Raw genomic sequence first — 21,769 nt, forward strand, 5'->3', positions numbered from 1 at the left:
ACCAACAATCCAAAACCCAAAACTATTCAGTTTACCATCGTAGGAGACTAAGAAAATCAGATAATATTCATATAATAAATATAATATTCATATATGAGAAGCTGGATTCTGTAAATGTTTCCTTTTGATTGCTTGAAAAATTACTTAACACAATTAGTCGATTATAAAAGTAGTTGCCAATTAATTTTCTGACAAATGACTAATTGATTATTCGATTAATAGCTGCTGCTCTAAATATGATTAGAGAAATTCAGAAAGAATTTTCTCTATTTAGTAAAGTTAGACCGTGGTGAGCTGCAGTGAGCCCTCCTTTATATCATCTCCACGGTGGTGTGGAGTGTATAGAAGCAGGTGACTGCACAGGACAAGGCTGTGGTTCTGATTGCATCGCAGCCTCTCTGCAAAGCCGTGTGATTCCTATCAGGAGACCTGAACTAAGAGGCCTGCCCTTCTCCACAGGGACAGAATAACACCTTACAACTTGGTTATGAAGTATACTCTCTGACTGTAGCATGTGATCTGGTAGGGAGGACACAGGAAATGTGTGTGTGTGTGTGCTCACACACAAGAAGAGACACACAGGGAGAGTGGTGACAGTAAACAGATTCTGCACATTCCTGTTGAAACTCTGTTTCTCTGCACCACCTAATAGTGTGACCACAGTCGCCCACTGAAAACAAATGTATCTATACCAGAGGCATCAACATTGCACACCCTTGAAATGTAATGATGCAACTTTGGGTGTGATAATCGTGTGCTGTTCGTAAAAATAGAAAGTTGCTGCTTTTTGCGTTTTCTATGACTTTGTTTTGATATATGGGAAAATACTGTAGATACATAATCTTTTGCTAGCTTCACAGTCAAGCAAATGAGCACGTCAGCAGAATGGGTTTGTCTTGACTGTGAGATTTGTGATGGTTCACTAAGCTCACAATGATTGTTCAGCCCTCATTACATATGTGACATGTGAGTCACATATATGTGCATGCTGAGCTGAGTATAAGGAGCCAGCGGACAGACCAGAGGCCAGAGCAGAAGAGACTCAAACCACACAAAGAGTCCCATTCACCCTGTCTCATAGTGTTAGCAGTTTTGGTTAATGCTAACTCTGTGACAGTAGCACAGTCTGTTTTGTTCTGCTCCTCCCTACTCACATGGTTGTAACTCTCCCATCACTGGCGCGAGGAGGGCCAGTATAACTGCAGTCATGTAGCCTGGTTTGGGTTTAAAATGGCAGCGTGACCAACTATGTGTGGAATCTCAAACATTCTTCGTCCTCCCTGCCAAGGAACTGGGAGCCAGGCTGTAGATCCCATGCAGGCCTCAAACTCACACATTCATATTTGGTCACTAGAAGCAGGGTGCAGCAATCTGGAGTTATCTTAGTGGTTTTCAAACCATAAACGCAATCAGGCACAAAAAAGAATGGAAGACGCTCTGTTGGGGCCAGTGAAACCTGCTAATCAACCTGCTGCTTGAGGAACAAGATTATTACTTTTCACAATGAAATACAAAAATAAAACCCAATGCTCCATAATTACTTCAAAGCAGATCTTGAACCTAAAAAACTGATTCCACAGATGGAAGTTTGCATGAGACAATTCTCTTTCAACTCATCAGTTAAACATGTGAAGTGCAAAACACTTGATTATTTACTAAATTAGGTGTAAATTCCATGCTTCCTTCCTACTAACCCTTTTAAATTCAGTTGATTTTTTAGAGCAAGCACTGTTACAAGTGCTTTGGAGCCATTAGTGCTTCATCTCCATGTAGGATTTACTATCCATCAGCTCACCTGATCCAGGAGTTAACAGCGGACCCTCCAGCTCCAGATCGTCCTCCTCTGCCTCCTCCAACTTTTTCTTCTTCTTCTTGGGATCACGGGGCTTACGCAGTAGAGATAGCTCCTCTGGGTGGCGGATGTCTGGAGGGAGAGAGAGCAAGAAAGTTCATTTGATGCCGCCGTGCCTCATAACAAGTCACTAAAAACATACAGTAATTTGTGTTGTTTCAACTACAGGCTTCAAATAAACCACATGACCTCTCACAGAAACAGCACACAGACAATGTGTAGAACCTGTAATGTAGGTGATGAATACAGTGACATTAAGGCAACTTAAATTGAAAAAAAATTAGCGTAAAAAAGTGGAAGAGTAAGAAAAAGCAAAGGGACAGAGGAGATGGGTAAGAATTGTAGACAGCTGTGCACACGTGGGGTGGAAAATTGCAAATCCCTTTTCTCCAGGCCCCAACAAATCTTGCTTTAACTGTAATCCCCAACTGAGACAGGGCAGACACAACCTCTATCTCCTTTTTACCCTTCTACCTCTGACTTTTCCTTGCACACACACAAAAAAAACAGTATTCAAGTAATAGGACAACACAGCTTTCACAAAAATACCAGAAATTCATCCTTGAAGATTCTATAAATGAAATAAACAACCACATCCAGTAAGACACCACACTGAATATAATGACTAAAACAGAGCAGCCCCTCTCTCCCCAGCTTCTCTCCTCTCTTTCCCCCCCCTCCCTGGGGCATGGAGGCAAGGGAACCATCACTCAGCACTGCAATGATGTTTTAAGATGGGCTTGGGATGGTTCTGATGTAGCAGTGATATGGCCAGAATGTGTCAGGACTAGAATAGATGGTGCTAGTCTAGAAGCATGCACATCTGGATCCTCAGCTGGATATGGTTTTGTCGAAATTCCATATAAATGAATTAAAACGAGCAGATATTTGAGAGCCTTATTTCATTATTTTCACTTTGTTTTGTGCACATTGTAAAAAAAAAATGTAATTTTTTCATATCCACTAATAAATCTCTCTTAAGTTTTTAAAGATGAAGGATTGGATGAAGGTGCTGCAGATGGATTGAAGAGGCTGCAGAGGGTGTTGAGGAAAGCACGAGCAGAAGGGGAGAGAGAACGTCTTGGCTTGGTGAGAAAGCTTGTTTGGTTTGTGTAACTAAAGCAAAAGCATTCCAGGAGTTTTAAGAACTACCAGATGGGAGCTCAGCCCCCCCCCCCCTCCTCCTTCGTTCTTGCTCGGCTGCAGTGGTGAAGCACAATCCCTGTGCCCTTATACAGCCATGTGAGTTGCAGGCGTGCTGCCGAGCTTCAGGCCCACTGAGCTGTGCGAGGAGGCCAATACACACAGTGAAGTGTGTATCAAACTGCGTGTACCTGGGTAGGACTGTGTCTCTTGGTGAGGCATTGCAGAGGCATGTGGCATTTTACTACGATGTCACTTTCATTTTTCATTCTTATGACCTCACCAACACCAAGGAACTTATCTATAGGGCAAATATTAGCCATCTACCAAGCAAGGCCAATCTAATACCAATAAAACTTCTGATATAACTAATATTCATCAATTATTTCTATGGAACTTTTGCTTCTATATTAACATTAACATATTATAACCCTCTACAGATCAAAAGAGTGACTCAAAAACTAAAAGTTTTTGCCACAAAATCTTCATAAAAACCATTACTCAATGTGGTTAAATCTATTTTCTGTGACAGGTCTGACTATCATTATCAGAGTTCCTGTAAAAGTAATATTTTAGGCACCTCTACTAGATTGCTATGCCTGAGCGCCTGGAAAACAACAAAAGTGGGAAACGGGTGGGTGAGGTGAATAAATTGACAGATACGCATTTTTCATCCCACCCATGAAGGGAGTAGATAGAGGCGTTGTCGATATGATTTTATGTCTGCTAAAGTATGAATACAATCAAAAACATAGAGATTAAGATGACCAAATCAGGCTAAGGGGGAAATACAAAAAGCGCTCCAACAGTATTTTTTAGACAGGCAAGCGTTACAGTCAATTTCTGCTGACATTCTCAGTTTAGTGTTGAATCGTATGTTTATAGTGATAATTTAAGAATCAAGATCTGGTGGGAAAGACTGATCCTACACTCACCACATACTTGTGGTCGGTATCAGGAGGGTGTAAGGGTTAGAGTGCTTACAAAAGCTTGGTTGAGTTCCATTAGCAGAAATGACACCTTAGACAATAAGAGCCCAATCTTCCGTCCTGCAGACTTGTGGCAGTAACCAGGCCTGGAGCCAGAGGAGAGGTGTTGACTGAGAGCCAGCTGGGCTTACGAGATCTACTCCTTGGAACACATGATTCACTGCAGTGAGTAGGGCCAGCCACAGAAGAATCACAAACACCATCACAGTCTAATTTTACAGCACTAAAGTTTACCGTACAAACAGTTTAAGACCGTACATGGACAAAAAAATTAAAGACGAGTGATTTCACCTTCTGTTTTCCCCCTGCATACTTCTCAGTAATGTGAGGAGGTACAAGGCAAACTGATCAATACTCAGGAGCAATAAAGGAAGACTAAATAAAACAAGGGGTAAAAGATAACTGACATACATTCTCACTCTGATAGGAAATGGATAATAAGAATATACATAGTGTGGATATTTTATGTTTTAAGAATTTAGCTGATGAAAAGTACAGTGAAGTTAGATTGTAAGTATTTAGAGTGAGTTGAACCATGCTATGACTCAGTACCATCACATGAGGCACACAAATAGAGTCCTTTTGCTACTTTTTCCCTTTAACTAAGGAATGATGACATTAATTGACCCCAGCAGCTTGTTAAGAGTGTCAGAGGTTCTCTTCATCTATCAGACAGTGGGCTAAAAAGGTGCTAAAAGGCCACTCAAAAAGGATAATAATGCACTTAAATTTAGAAGTTGGAGGTGAGGCCAAACCGCACTCCTCCTGTGTTATGACAACAGTGGCCAGCACACTCAGGCCAGTCGAGCAGACCACAGGTTGATGGGCCATAAATTTGCTGGACCAAAACGATGAAGCAAAAGTCCCACACAAATCTAAAAAAGTTTCTGTAGGACAAAGCACTCTGACCAAATAATTCAATGCAATACGCCTTCTGTCAACTGTCAACGTCCTTCTTCAAACTCCTGTGCTCTTAATGTCCCGTGATATTCACATTCTGGCACATTCTCATTTTTCTTTCCTGCCTGGTCATCCATTTCTCTAGTCATTTATTCAACTCATTGTAACGTTTTAGAGCAGTGCTGACTAATGCCACAAGTTACAGTATTGTTGCTGCCTCTTGTATATTCCAGGGAATGCTATTATGTCTCAGTTTTCCCACACATGGTAGCAAAGGATTGCTTACTAAAAAACCCAAAGCGCTTAAGTGGAGCAGCCTGACTCTTGTTACCCTGAAGTGGTGCTTTGCTGAGAAAAGCAGCCTCATTTTTGAATCACCTCAGGTCCACAGTCATGTGTTAAGTCAATTGTGAAGAGTACATTTTGTGTGCTGGCTCACAGGAAGAAAACAGCCTGGAGGAGGTATATGTGTGTATTTAATGTGTTGGAAGTGAGTCCAGGGTGTCTAGACAGGACAAGCTCATGTCTGACTGACTCTTTCACTGGGCAAATTAACCAGAGGACCCAGTTCAGTGCCATTAATTTTTTTCCCCTCAACTACAGACCTGACCTTTAATAGTTGTAGTAATAGTTGTGAACAGAAACAATTCTGATAAGCTATTACTCACTGAAGCCATATATTTGTTGGTTCCAGCTTCTCAAAGGTAAGGTTTTGCTGCGTTTCTTTTATATTATTGTAAACTGAATCTCTGTGTTTTCAACTGTTGGTTGGACAAAACAAGACATTTAAAGATGTCACCTTGGGCCCCAGAAAGTTGTGACAGGCATTTACTACTATTTTCTAACATCTATTGAAAACATAATCAATAACTTAATTGATAAGGAAAATAATCATTGGTTGCAGCCCTACGGCATCACTACAGTTTCAGCTGGCACTATAACACAACAAACACTATTGCTGACTTCAGACTTCAAAAAGCACACAAACTTGGGTTCCGAGAATTCTCAGAATTGTTGACAGAGTTCAAAAATGTTATCTTGCAACTAAAAGTGGAAAATCTCCAAAGCCTTTGCTTCACTATCAAGTGCAGCACAGGATGTTAAGAGCTGCCAGATGGAATCAGAGGTCAAAACAGCAGTGAAACTGAGTGATTTTCATGTATTACAGTACATCAACCTTTTGCTGAGTCCTCTCGGTTCCCAGCCAGTCCAGATGGACTGCGTCTGTGTCAGGACACAGCTGCCATGGACATGGGAGAAGTACAGCGGTGATAATTGGTTTTATACTTTTAACTTGGAGTGTTATGTTGATTTTCTATGCTTTGCCACTGTATGGGACGCTCACTGTCAGAGTTTGAGTTGAGTCTGAAAAGCAGACAAAATAGAACGTTTGAGGTAGAAACATACTGTATGTTAATATTACAAAATAACAGACAGAATGTTGACAGCATAATATCATTCTTAAACTGTAGAGTGTGATACGACTACAGAGGGGTTGGAGATAAAAACAGCCAAATACTACACTGGAGGACTGAACTCAGAACAGGAAATAGCTTCTGTGAGACCAACTGACCAGACACGCCAGAGCAAAAATACTCTATAAATAAATGAGAATGAAAAAAAGAACTGGAGCCAGTGGTGAGTTGTTCATCGCTGAAAACAAAGGATCTCCACTGACTATCTGTTTCTATCTTCCAGTTTCTCTGTCCCTCCCTTTCTGCTGTCTCTAGCAAAGTCCAGTTGGACAGACCTGGTCTCTTCCTGTCCCCTCTGATTCTCTATGCTGTGCAGCTCACATGGAATCAGTAGAAAATATGCACAGGAAATTGTAAAACTCAAAGTTGCCCAGATAACAAAAAATGAAATGCTTCCAGGCCAGACCGGTTATAAGTCAGCTAAGTCAGCTGTCATACCCACAGTTACAGTTAAGTTCTGCTTTTTGTTAGCCATAATGCACAGTGATACAAATACAACAGTAGAAGCATGTCACACTGTGGCGCCCTTTGCAGCCACCGAACAACATCTTGCAACATCCTGGCACGCGCAATGTCAGCCAAAAGCAATTTGTCCTGCATTTCTGCGAAGCTGAAATAGATTTATTACAGAAGCAGCAGACACATTCCTAACTAGGCCTGGCCGAGACAAAGGCTACAGGCCTGTTTCTGCCCTGTCTCCCTGCCTCTGTTTTCAAAAACAGCCTCTTTGTATATTTACACTAAATAAAATGTGCTATTTGCTATATTCATTTCATAGAAGTGCTCTGCAGACCCAGTAGCCTGAAAAAATTAAATGTTCCATTCCTGCAAAATTAAAAACAAGGTCAAGTGCTACCTGTAGAGGCCAATAAAAACAGGAGAGCTGCCACTGGAGCCCCTGATCCTGCCTGCTGAACACAGTCCAGTGACAAAGACACAACAGGTGTGCTATGACCCTGTCTGATGGAATGGTTTATATTTGTGGGGGTTCTCCAAACCTACAAACCCTACTGGAGACAGTGACTAAGACACAGGGACAAGGGGCGAGGTCTGAGCCGAGGAAAAGTGGGCTTTAGCAGGTCAGATATCACTGGGGTCCAATGTGTGACCTCTGACACATCTCTGTCAGGACAGGGTGGTGGCAGTGATGGAAGATATCAATAGTATGTGTGTGTGTGTGTGTGTGTGAGACCCTTGGGTACTACTTACACCATGAGGGGATAGTTAAATTTGGGCATTTAGACATGATATTAATAGAAAAGAAGGTAAGCAAGACAGTGAGAGTATGAGTTATTTACATGTACATGAATTTGTACTTTGGTGTGTGCCTGTGTTATAAGCCTGAGACAGATTGATAATCTCTGTTTACTAAACATTACTGTGAGACCGATTGGAGCCCAGGTTCCAAGGACACAACTCCAGAGCTAACAGTGGACTACCAGTCAGGAGACATGACTCAAGCATGCAGAGCTCAAAGTATGTTTAATAAACACAACAAATTGCCAGCGATAAAAACAAAGTGAGAAGGAGGACATGATTAACTAAGTAAGTTTGACGTAGAACATTTCCAGAACCTTTCCAAAAACAAACAGTTTTACTGGGAAAGGTTTTTGGTTCGGCAGGGTGGGCAACTTCAATAGGGCCAAGTAGACTGGACCACTAGTCTACACTCATTCCCATAACTCTTTGCCAATCAGTCACACCTCATCTTGCATTCGGTTCATGACTGACTCCCACATCTCAACTAAAATTATGGACACTGCTCTGCCTGCTGTCCTGTAAATGAGTCAATGGTTCCACTTACTGAAAGTTTTGCAGATGTCGGACACAGCCTTGAAGACGCGGTCCGAGAAGTTGACCTTCACCTTCATGTGCTTCATGTTGGGCAGCTGGAGGCGCAGCAGCTTGTGCTGCGGCGTGAAGAGCAGCCTGGCGTCAGCTTGGATGCCGTACTTGTCCAACGTCCAGTGGGTTTTCAACAGCCATGTCTTCTTCTTCTCCCACCACAAAGCATGGTCTGACCAGTCCTTCTTCACATCTATAGAGGGGAAGAAAAGAGTAGAGTGGCTTTTAGTAACGACTGCAAAGATGCAAAAGCAATAATACAAATGCAATAGCATAATGCAAATTATTTGTTGTTATTATAGTTGTAATTTTTTACTAGCATTCTCTTTGCTAAATTGCAAGGCTTTATTAGTTGCCATTTTTATCTATTGACAGCAAGGTGAAGAAATTGTTGGCAAAAGGAAAGTGTAACTAGAGCACTCAGTGTGTATCCATCACACTGTAATGACCTGAGCTCACCAAATATGTCCCTCCAGGGCAGAGGGTCACATTTGGGGTGGGGAGAGGTCACGGAGAGGATAGAAAAGGTTTGCATGGGGGCGGTGAAGTCAAATTGAGAGGGAGGAGATGACTGAGTGTGTGAAAGACGTGGCTGTTTGTGTGACACTGTGGGGATATCAGGTTCATAGATCCCTCTTTGTTCCAAAGTTGCACTGTGATCTCTCTAAAGCAGACACAAGCCACCCAAAACCCCACATAGCTCCCAGGCTTTCGCTCCGCAGGGGCTCAGCACAATGGGGATGAACCTGTGGTCTTATGGTGTGTGTGTCTGACTTTAAGGGGAAGGTGAAAAGCTCAGGGATTTAAGGGAACTCAAAGCAGCTGTTTTTGCAGATAACCTTGCTCTGGTTTCTATATGAGCAGCACTGTGATGGACTGAAGTTGTGTTTGAGCTGCAAATCACTTCAAAGTGAAAGGTAAAAGTGGAAAAGGAGTGAGAGTTCCTTTGCATCCATTTCTTATCTATTTATCACCTTAAAGTGATACATTCACAAAATAGCTAAGTATGTTAAGCAGGTCAAAATGAATAGCAGGCCAACTAGCTCAAGGACTTGCTTCTCTTCACTTGTTAAAAATATCCATTGACTATTTATGTACCCCCATACTGTGCAAGTGTTACTTTATGTTCAAGTGTAAAGGCCTTAGCAGTCTATGATAGTTGAGCTGGAGTGGATAGGCCTGTAGTTTTTAGCCTATTATACTTTGAGATGTCCCCCCTGAGTAGTGATGTCATTACGCCGGCATTAGTCCAGGAAGGCACTTCCCAAAGCGGTGTCTCATTTCCTCCACCCACATACCCCATCATCGCTTCTTCAGCCTATCCTCTGTCTCACTCTGGGCCTCTCTCTCCTCTCAGTCACTCTGTCCAGACACAGACGTCAGTTTGCTCAGTCATCCTTTAATCAAAGCAGTCGATCTCAAATGTTTCAACTCATTTACTGCTGAGTCAGCATGAGTGTTTAAACGCATATACCATTATTATATATAAGAATAAAATGTAAATGTCATCTACAGCAGCATCATGGTCAGGCCATAAATTTGCCAAAAAGCTAAAAACCAGTCAGCCAGATGACAAGAATAATATACATACTGTATATTATATAGTCACTATAAGAGTTTAGGCCAGTTGTTGTTTACATGTGCCAACTCTTAAATGAGTACTTCACCGCCATATCTCCCAATAATACTTAAATTTCTTATGTCAACTACATTAGTACATTACTGTAGGGCTGCAACTACTGATTTATCAATTAATCATTTAGTCTAATATATATATATATATATATATATATATATATATATATTTATGAAAAAAAAGAGTAAATAGTGAAATATGCCCATCACAAGTTTTGAGAGCTCAAGATAACATTGTCAAATTACTTATTCTATCTAACCAACAATGTAAAAATTATTCAATTTACAGTGATACAGAAGAGAGACCAGCAGCAAACCCTCACGTTCAAGAGGCTTCAGCAAATGTTTGGTATTTTTCCTTGATAAATGACGTAAATGATCACTCTATCAAACTTGATGATTAATATTCTTTAGATGGATTAAGATTAATCGATTAGTTGTTTCAGCAGTATCTTACTGATGGGCGATTAAAAATAACCAAAATATCTATTTTAGGTGCAGAAATCCCTGTATTCAGTTTGAATTAATGCTGAACATTCCTGAAGTTAAAAACAGGCAAGTGCTGCATTTTGATCCTCATTAAGAAACACATCTACGTTGTATTCAAGGCTAGTGGCACATTATCTAAACGTTCCATCAACACATTACATCTACTTAATACATGAGGAAGGACGCAGCTACTAAAGGACAAACTGGAGCCATAAAGGACTACAATTACTTTCTGATATATGGCAAGCAAACTGACTTCACATCAACATGGTGGTTTGAATTTTTCAATCATTATCCAACACTGTCTGATGCACATTGTTACCTTATTCCTTTCAGAAGCTATGTTAAAAGACAGAGGAACGATCTTGCATGTTGCCCTACGTTGACATCCTGCATCTGTCAAACATCTTGGTGCCATGGTAACCTAAACCTTGAGTGGCCTTCTGTTTGCATGTGCTGCTATTGTTTCCCCTGACCTCAACTTTACATAGGGGCACCCATATGCATTGTTGACAAACTCCTGCTGATCCCGTCTAAAAGCTGAATGATTGGGATTAGCGGGTGAGTAGGTGAAACAACAGATTGGCTGTTTAGAACCAGGAAACAAAACTGCTGTGATGGGAGTAAAGCAAATTGGAATGAGGAAGAGATTACACTGGTGATTAAGATGGCGAGGAAAGTTTTAGAAGAAGAGTGGCCACCAGCATCTCAATGCAGATGTCATTGTGAAGACCCAGGACTGTGTGAATTGATTTTTGGGGTGGGGTGGGGGGGTTGGTTGGTTGCTTGTTTGTCAAGCTGTTGGGTTTTATACTGTTTACTCCAGGGGGAAACACTTGGTATTTGAGTGAAAACATTCCAAGCTGTCTTTCTGAGACCCTGTGTGAGTTACTCTAGCAGCATGGGGTCTAGCTGTCATCGCTCCGTTCCGATGCCTCAGCTGTAGAGAACACAACTTGATTGCTACCATCAGAGAAATTGCCCCCTTAAGTATATTGTAGCTATTAAAGGCTGAAATAATGAGAGGGAGTAAGGAGAGGAAAATTGAAAATAGACGTGAATGTATTTTCATATCTCTGCTCACAGTTTTTCCTCTTACAACCTTGTAATTTCTGGTGTCTGGGAGCAATGTAGAACAGCTAGCATTAACATTTGGCACTCAGGTCTTCACCGCAGACCACTTTCTATAGAAACGTCCTCATACTCAGCATGTATGACCACCATACAGTCTGTGGCATAAATATACGTCTTGGCTGGTCCCAGTTAGCACTCTCTCAATGGCCCCCACTCCACTGTTTCCTTGTCACCGCCCACTGCCAAAACCTTAATGGACATAGTCTTTCCTTCTGCTTGCTTGTGTCATTACGCAGTGGTTCGATGTGATGTGATTGGATGAGGGCAGCTCGGGTAGGCGTCCACTGGGTTCTTTCAGCAACAAGGTGGTAACTCAATCCACAGAGAGGGAGGGAGAGAGGGCCAATGGCATCTCCAAGCTAAAAATACAGCCTGCCAAGCCTGATGTAATGCAGCAGCCAGAGAAGCAGGGGCCTAAGTAATTGGGTGCATTAAATGTGGACCCACAAGCCCTCAGTAGAGTGATATGTGTGCACACAAGAAGGGCTTGAAAGACAAGGGGAGGGGAAACCATGTTTTATTACCTCTGCAGGATGTGAAAGATGATAGAGGCTGTGTATGTGTGTGTGTGTGGGTTTGGGGATTTGTCGAAGGGAGGGTGTTCGTCGAAGGGAGGGTGTTCTTATCCATCCATTAACTACATTAGCTCTCTGTTTGTGCGTGTGTGTGCTTTAACAAGCTAAATTAATCCATAAATTCTGTCAAACTGAGTTCTTTTCATTCACCACCATCACAGCTCTCGACCAAGACCACTTCCTCTGCTTTGTGCACCAGATACCACAGTGGGAAATACTGCTTTAAAAAGCCATGGATTCATACTGATTATTCTACAAGGCAATTAAGCAAAAAAGCAAAGAGCACATACTGACATTGTACTTAAAATGTTGCATAGTAGGCACAAAGTACCCATTTTGCATTAAGATAATACAGGAAACTGAATTGTCCCTCCTCCCCATCACTCCTCTTTGCTCTCTCGATCCCTCCCTTCCTAGGCAGAGTATCTGTGGTGTTTACATTAGGAGGTAGCTATGTTTATGGAGGCCTGTCTGTGAGGGGGAGGGGACAGGACAACAGAGGAGAGGATGAGAAAGAGGGAATAAGAGAAAGGGCATGAAAAGGAGAGATGAGGAGGATGAGCAGAGGACGAGGGAGGAGCTCTAACTGGGGACACAATAATGTGAGACAGAGCAAGCAAAAGCAAGCGTGAGGAAGTGGAAAGTCAAAATTAAAGTCTACCTGCCAAAAATACTAAACACATAAATAGCATCTCCAATTCTACCTCCTGCATAAAACTGAAAAACTGCCTTTATGCCTAGGAGAAATTTCAGCAGCCAGGTATGCATCTACACATCTTATAATAATAGCTATTAATTAATAATTTGGGGCACAGTGCTTAAGCATTTTTTCACAGCGCCTAAACCGAATGAACAGAAAAACTATGCTTAGACATGTTTTGCTGTCATTTCTGGTCCCGCTGCTTCTGTCCTCTCATCGTCTGCTCTCTGTGTGGAGTTTGACCAGGCAGCTCCTCTCTCCACACACCAACGTGACAACTTTCTCGTTAGATTTAGTGACTTTTCAGACCCTCCTAGCGACTTTATTTCTAAAAAAAGGTGACTAGCGACAAATTTAGCGACCTATTCAGACCATCATGGAAAAGGCAAGAAATATATAAATATACATCATTATTATATATTGTAATTCATTCCCATGCATGCTGCTCAGAGTAATTGCAGTCCTCGGCTCTTCTGCCAACAGTGCCGGGATCTTGTCTCTCCTCTTGCGGCGTGTGGTGGCAGGCAGGTTTGAGCTTCTCTCTCACTCTCCTGATCTCTGAATTAGAGTGTTACTATAGCTTAAAATGACAATAATATTGTTTATCGCAATTATTGCTGTGACAATATATTGTGACAGGCCTATTCAAGACATTTCATTAAAAGCAGAACACAGAGATGGTTAAGTGAAATGAAGTAGAATTAAGTACAATACACACTGACTCGTGAGTTGATTTTCTGATCAATTAATATGTTGAATGAGAAAACTATTTCATATATTTCCAAATTCTGAAAATTGAACACCCTGTAGTCAGGGCCAGGATGTGAATAGGGCTGTAACTAACTAAGACTTTCATTATCTGACGAGGCTTATTTTCTCGAATAAATCGATTTATGATTTGGTCTATAAAATGCAAGAAAACTGTGAAAAGTGTCCATCACAGTTTCCTGAAGCCCATGGTGAAATCATCAAATTGTGTGTTTTGTTTGACTAACAATCCAAAATCTACTATCTCTATTTACTATCACATAAGACTAAGAACAGCAGCAGATCTACACACATGACTGTCTGGAACAGCCCAATGTTCGGCATTTCAGCATTATATTGATATTTCTGCCGATTGACTAATCAACGCAGTATGACACTGGGCTTTTAGGCTTGAAGGAAAAAAATCCTTGCTGTTGCATGTGCACTCATTGACTCATATTTACTCTATTAGGCTTCAACCAGCAAAGCAGTGACAGTCAGCTGATGCCTAAAGCAAAATCCAGGCTCATCTCTAGCATCATTAATGGAAGTGATTTAAGAGCGGACACACTTACAAGTCAGGACTTTTTCCACTGTGTTTGCAGTTAGCCTATTCTCTGAAAAATGTTTTTCATAAGCTGTTGGAGCCAAACTGTTAGCTGTCAGTGCTAACCACAGCCATGCATTACAAAGCCTTGTCATTTTCAGCCATGAGCTGATAAAAACATTACAGCTGGGTGAGGCTGGTCATGCTGTTTCCTTGGTGACTCCTGGCTGACGCCGCGGGGGCAGTGGTGCAAGGCGACAACTTGTTTTCATACACAACAAAGACACAGAGCGGCAGGTTTGTCAGTCTTATTCTCTCTTTCTCTCTCACGCACATACATGTACAGTTTATCCCCCTCTACAACATAAAAGCCCTTCGCTTTCTAAATATATTCCACGTTAAGCAGGGTGAAGGTCAGTACTGACAAGCAAAGATACAGGAAGCAACTGTTCTGCAATGTCCTTAAATTAGATCTCACTTGCCTCTGCAGTCATGCTAGATAGTAACATCAGATACCCAACATGTATAGAACAAGTTTGATAGAGACAGGTGATGACAATATTTGTATGGCAGACATGAGATAGAGAGTCACATGAGATTACAGTGGAAGATTGAAGCAATACAATGTATTCAACAATACCTTTGCTTATTCTAAAGACAATGCACGCAGCACTGAGTAGTCATAATCACTATATGTCAGAGACAGAAGTGGCAGCAGAGGAGCAGACAAACTCGTTTCTGGATGTGTGACGAATGATCAACAGATAAGCTAAATCCAGAAGTCATACTTGCAATGCATCTGTCCCATCTGGTACACAACCAAGAGTGAGTAATACTGGCAACACATCATTTTGCCTGACTCTGACAACCATAAAGATGAAATCTTTGAGTTATATTATGCTCTATAACAGCTTTGTCCTTTGGGTATTCACTAACCAATACCATTAAAACTCAAGCACTTTCCATTAACAACCTGAGTCGAACGAGGTTAGCTGGCCTTATTTCAGTCAGTTATTATACAACAGCTCAGCTTCCTGCCACTAGTCAAACAGGCCATTTATCACAGGCATTAAATATGCAATACACAGAGCCCTTAGACCCAGATTCTGCTAGCAGGCAAAGCCTGAACCCTTTCAAGCTGTCAAACATTACCTGACAAAGCATTTAGACAAAGAGATACTTAATGCTGCCATTAAAGCTTTTTAGGCTGCAGAAATAAGAAACAAAGGTTCATCAAAGTTGTGCCCTGTGTCAGTGATACACAGCTCAGGTAAGTGACAGATCCTTTAAGGTCACGGCTGGCCTAAAAGGAGTCAGGGGACATTGTGATTTGTGACAGATATTGATTTAATTCAATAGTGTTGTACTGCAGTGGCACTAGCATTGCCAAGCTCTGGTAACACTCAGGCTTTCCATCTGAGACTGGACAGTACCTAAGCTTTGGTGCATTACAGGTAAAGTGGTGAAGGCAGAACCAGGCTCTATACCCAGTAAAAGACAATAAGGACATTTCCTCAGAGTGGAGTGAGCCTGAAATATTAAGAGCATCCAGCCTGTTACAGTAAGAAGAGAGTGCAACAGTGCTGGCTTTGATACATTAGGAGAGGTCAGGAGGGCTATTAGAGGAAACCTCCTTAGAGACAGATAGTTTGTATCCATTTGTGTCATTTTCCAAACACAGCAAAACAGTGGGGCTACTCCCTCTCTGCCCTGACACAGCTTTATACAATTAAGTGTTCAGGGACCCGGTGGAATAATGACATTACAAAGAAACTCTTATACTAAGATCAATGGAGCAGATAGACAATATTCATCTGTCCTTCTATCCATGTATGCATCCTGCCAGACGTCCCCTCAGGACTATGATAAGCCGTCCCACTAATGCCTCTGTGAGTTGAACAGAAAGCTAGAAACCCTGAGGAGAACTTATGTGGTAAAGTGACACTTCTGAATACTTGAGGCTGCTGAGCACAATTGCTTCCAGGTTAAATATTTGGACAATCTACAGCAGTGCTGATTTATCAATTAATAAATGAACAGACTATTCTGATAATCAATTAATCAATTCTAATTACAAATACAAAAGGTTTCCTAGTTATAGCTATTTAATTGTGAAAATGTGCCGCTTTTCTGTTTCTTTTTATTATAAATTGTATATTTAGTGTTTTGCTTGACTGTTGGTCAGACAAAATAAGCAATTTGAAGACATCATTTTCACCATTTTGAGATATTTTTCAGACATATGCACCTACTGTGGAGCCAATGAGAAAATTAAATGAGAGGGAAACAGTGTTGGCCTTAAATTAGCTGGCATGTTAATCATGTATAAACTTTAACAGTGACAGCTGTAATAATATATGTCAATTTATGCCCTGTCACAACTGCCTTAATAAAGCCTCATCCCTTGGTTATGAAAACGAACACCACTCTTGGCGCTATGCTTTGTAAAAGGGAGAGTACAGAGACAGACTGGGAGGTGGGGACAAGTTTAAATGAATGAAATGTAGGCTGAGAACCTAGACAAAAACTCCATAGACAGACAGGTGTGTGGTGTTACAACAACAATGTGCTGCTCTAACATTTCCTTCCACTGGATCCACTGCGCTTGCCTGCCACTACAGGAAGGCGAGAGGGACAAAAAGCAACAAGCTTTATATTCCCAGAGGAACCATGAAAGTTTGTTCCACTGCATGTTTAAGATGCCAAACATAACTAATTAAATCGTCCTTATAGGGACAGTTCACCTCAAAATCAAAAATACATATTTTTCCTCTTACCTGTAGTGCTATTTTTCCATCTGGATTGGTTTGGTGTGAGTTGCTGAGTTTTGGAGATATTGGCCGTAGAGATGTCTGCCTTTCTTGAATATAATGGAACTATATGGCACTCGGCTTGTGATGCTCAACGCACCAAAACAAATACATTTGAGAAACTCAACAGCAATGTCTCTTTTCAGAAATCATGACCTGGTTACTCAAGATAGTCCATATTTGTTGTGAGCAGTTTGATGTAAGAACTATTTTCTTGGTTGGTTCCTACATGAAACTGCTCATAACAAGGTCTGAAAGGCAGACATCTCTACGGCCGATATCTCGAAAACTCGGCAACTCACACCCAAACAATCCAGATGGATAAATAGCACTACAGGTAAGAGGAAAATTGTATTTTTGATTTTGGCAAGCATAGAGTGAAAGAACAAACTGGAAAAGAAAAATTGAGATATTTCAAATATGGCAAATTCATCACGCTATGCTTTTCAAATATATATTTGTAAAGAAACCACAATTTCTAGAAAGCCTACTACCTTGTTCAGAATAATGCATGATACTCTTCCCTCCCTTCATCGAGGGAGGACATCAAAACTAACAGCTGTTTGTTTAGTTCAGTCTTCAGACCCTTTTCCTTGTACAATTTGTAAGTAATTTACATGGTAGCATAGATTCACTACCACAGCTGGTTTCTTTCCTTGACACCATCTTCTTTAAATTCTCTATCATAGTACTAAAGCATCAGTCAAGGACTGATCATAGGGAGGTAATTTTTCCAATCCATATGGTAGCACATTCTGACATTCTGACTAACTTTTCATTCAATCCACTGGTCGCACTGCCAAGCAGAATATCGAAAGGAAGAAAAAATAAACATAAAAATAAAATCTTATTACTTCGGGGCGGATCTATTTGTTTGGGCTGCTAAAATTAACTCTATTTATGGGAAACAATGAGTATGTATGTAAATATATATAGGGTATATGTGTGAGCACATGCGCAAGTCTGAGTACAGAACAGCACAATCAATGTAGCATCTTGCTAGTGAAACAGGAAAGCTCTGGCCTGGGCAGGACCGCTACTTAGGCTAACTACTTCCTGTCAGAGAGATTAGAGAGCAGGATGATCACACAGGCTGCCAGGCCGTTTCTCACTTCGTAATGCCAGACGTTTAGGATGGCTCCACAGTCACAATCAATGAGTCTCATTACGCACAGCGATATATCTGAACTGTGTGTCAGGGCAAGATGATAGGAGGAGAGGGAAAGTGGTTATAGCCACCTATCAAAGGAATCTTCCAGTGTCCTGGTGTACGATACTGAATGTAAAGATGCGAGCTGTTCATAGTTCTCACATCATAAGGACAGATATGACTACAGTATCTCAGCTCTTCATCTCACTCTCTGCAGGGACCCATCTTTCCCCTCAGTGAGGGGACACGGAGAGGGCAGGAAGGCAGGAATGCAAGGAAGGCACAAGGGAGAAGGCGCATAAAAAAAGCCCAGAGGAAGTTCAGCATCCTGTGGTAAATCGCGTCTGTTTCCTAATGAAACCTGCACTCCATTGTCAAACTGAAACCATCTCCCTCTGGTCACCACAACCTCCAGCAGACAGCATCTTGGCCTTGCAAAAAAGGACACAGAATTCAAATAGCTGACAAACTGGAGCTTTATTTTTTTTTTAAATATCAAAGCTGCTGCTCAAAGGAAACATTAATCACTTCTAAGTCAATTCTAATTGAATATTATAACAATAACTGGCTGTTTTGTTTGGAGGTGCCTCTGAAAACAGGGGTAGAAATGAAAAGTAATGGTTAATTCCAAATACATTTCCTACATGACTGGCTCTAACAAAACTCAAATGAATATGGAATGACGACATTCGCCGAATCACTTGCGATGTGAATATGTAGGTCATTGCAAATACAAAACACATTTTCTCTGACATGCAGGGAAAGTTCTCTGCGGCTGGCTGGTGTTATGGCAGCCAAAAACTGCAGCCCCCTCACTGGTAACAACCACATGAACTATGAGAGTCACAATTGACCAATTAGTTTGCTCAAGTTCTATTTATGGAACAATTAACAGTCAGTGTACAAGAACCTGGGTCGGAAATCATCAGAAAGTGAACAATGTGGACTTTAATGTTTTCTGGAGATTATTAAGCCTTGCTACATGGCTGGAAGAGTGGATGGTGTCAAATAGTAAGACACGGCTGCCAAAACAAAATAATGAATATATTTTCCACAAAATATATTTAGTTGAAGAGGGAGTGAGAAAGGAGGGTGAACACAGGGAGAAAGGAAAAGAGGGAGGGTTGACAGAGAGAGGGGGAGGTGGATGAAGCAGGCAGCAGAGAATCCAGCAATGACGGCAGCGACCAGAGAACAACATGCCAAACCCTGGAAGTCATTTCCTGCTTCATCGAAGACTTTTATGGAATTCTAGCAGCGTGGCTAGCGTCACAACGAGAAGGAGAGACAGAGAAAAAGCTCAGGCCCTTCTCACTCCATCTCTCTCTCCCCCTCTCTCTTTCCCTCCCATTTTCTTCTCCATCCAGTCCCTTTACCCTCAGCTGTCATTTCACCAATCATTTATGTTTGCTAGATAATGCTGCTCATTCCAAGACTTGCTTTTTCAGTGGTTAGCACAATTCAAATTTGTTATTTTTATCTATAGGTTGGACAGTCTAGAGTCTGAGGCATTGACTTCAGGAGCATGTAGTATATCATTATCACTGAAAAAGTTGGCCTTTCCACCTTTAGTCTGTGCAAAATAGCAACGCATTTGTATGAAACATTGATAGCTTTAGCACTTACTGTAAGCAATAGTTTACCAGACCTAAAAGCTATGTAACTTGGGAACAATCCCTTTAAATCCAATAAAACTCCCGCCAGCTAATGTTATTTGTGCAATATTTGTTTTCCCTTCTAAATGGCACGACATTAGCTTTTAGGAAGGAGGGCGGCACTTTTGGAAAACATCAACAAAGTCAGCAAAAGCAGCAATGATGGTAAGCAACGGAAGGATGAAAGGATTACATGAGCGGAGGACCAGGGGGTGGTCAATCAACTGGCTTTAAATACTGCTATCCTGGAGGGTTGCAGGGGAAATGGAAGCAGCGTTCGCTACTGTGATCAATAGCTAAGTGCCTTCCTGGCATTTGTCTATTTAATCCATTATCGAAGGCCATTTGAGCCTGCAATGTGGACGAGAGACCTGCAACTCACAGGAAGAATTGAAAGATAGAAGCAGGATAAATGTGGATGAGACACACCCACCGACACCACCACACAACCCTGCTCACGTGTGGAAACACATGCACAAATACTACTAATGAGAATACACTGGCCATCGTACAGAAGACAGCTGACGTGTCACACAAACTGCATCTGCTTCTGAAAGCTACTACATACAGCTACAAATGTTTGCGGTAAAAAAAAAAAAAAAAAAAACCCAGCATACAGCAACAAATGTTTGTGATAGAAAAAAACCCAGAGCACTGTCAGTCTTGTGGAAAGCAATTACTGAATCACAAGAGGTCCTTCATTTTGGAGTGTAAGAGACCGAGAGACAGAAAGAGAGGGGGTGGAGGACAGAGAGAGATTTGTTATTGCACCAGGATGTCCTTTCAATGTGAGACTGACGCATTGCCTGCCAAAACTCTGGTATCTACGTGTCCCTTCTCACAGTACGATGTATATGTGCATGCACATTTGCACATGTACAGTATCTATGTATAACCACCCCATCCAAGCAATCAGCAAATCCAACAGTGGGTATGTGACAGCACTTAAGAGGTGTTCAGTGAGGACAGTTCAGCACTGTCACCAGTGAGAGCTGGGAGGTATAGAAACAGGTTACTGACAAAAGAAAGTCCCTGAAGATTTTTCCCACATGAGAACAGTTTGCTTACCATTCATTCTTTAAATCTCAAACATAACGTGTTTCCTCTCACCTCAGATTGTACACTAACACATTAATAGATGGTGTGGTGTTGGTTTTTACAAGGTCTCCATTGAACAATCATGTGTAAGATGTTATTTCTTTGGACAAATTTAAATCAAGAGCTTGGTCTAAACTGTCCCAAATGATTATTACGAAAATTACATTACAAATTACATTTTCCGGACTATCGAACGCATATCTACACTGCCTCTTCCAAGGACAAAATATTGTGTGTCACATGTACAGTCTCCTGCAGTGTGTGCCCATGTGGAAAACCCATGTTGCAGGTGGGTTAATGATTACAATGCAAAACAACCTGTTGATTCAGGGTAGGAGGGAGATGGCAGTCAAATGAAATGTCCCAACACTTACTTTGTGCAACCAGTCAAGGGGCACAAATACACTCGCAAACACTCCAAGAGCTGTTTAATGTCACTGCATTAAACTGCAGAAGAAGCATATTTCTTTAAGCATGCTTCAGTAAGCTAATTTAACTGCAGTAATGGGGGTAGTAGTATAATAATGCAGAGAGATTTTAAATATGTTTAAGAATAGTGACCAACGCTGGAATTACTGTTCTTTTTTGATCAGACAGTGGCACAAACAACCATGCACACCCACGTCCTGTTATTTTACTTTGGCGCAACAACAACCAACAGCCAACCATGTTCAACAAATCAAAACTACTGTCAACTACGGACGTGAGGACCTCAAGCCACCGGAATCCAGAGCAGATAAAAAAGAACAAGTCATCAGCGAAATAGCTACATCCTTAAGAAAAGAAACACAGAAATTAGGAATGGTATAAACAAAAGAAAAACAGTCACCTCCCATCACACATTAATGATGGTTGCATGTCCTCAGTACAACTGATACAATTTCAAACACGTAGCCAATTTTGATTTCTATAACAATAAAAATCTATTACAAAGTTACTACACTGTTTATACCTCATGTATCCAACTATGACACACACATATAGCCACCACTGAAAGACTCTCCCCACTGCACAGCAGAGAAGGT

At 41.3% G+C, this 21,769-nt stretch overlaps 1 protein-coding gene across 4 annotated transcripts in view; it reads right to left on the reverse strand.

Moving 5' to 3' along the window:
* The window catches only part of fermt2 (FERM domain containing kindlin 2), a 44,383-nt gene that overhangs the window by 19,150 nt on the left and 3,464 nt on the right, over window positions 1-21,769 (reverse strand). For all 4 annotated transcript variants that reach the window (XM_044166223.1, XM_044166222.1, XM_044166224.1 and 1 more), the window contains exons 3-4: window positions 8,164-8,397; window positions 1,796-1,924 (exon numbers count right to left, since the gene is read on the reverse strand). In XM_044166223.1, coding sequence (XP_044022158.1) covers window positions 1,796-1,924; window positions 8,164-8,397 — 363 coding nt within the window. The remainder of the gene's footprint in view (window positions 1-1,795; window positions 1,925-8,163; window positions 8,398-21,769) is intronic.

Source organism: Siniperca chuatsi, linkage group LG15, assembly GCF_020085105.1.
Source record: "Siniperca chuatsi isolate FFG_IHB_CAS linkage group LG15, ASM2008510v1, whole genome shotgun sequence".
Lineage (NCBI taxonomy): Eukaryota > Metazoa > Chordata > Actinopteri > Centrarchiformes > Sinipercidae > Siniperca > Siniperca chuatsi.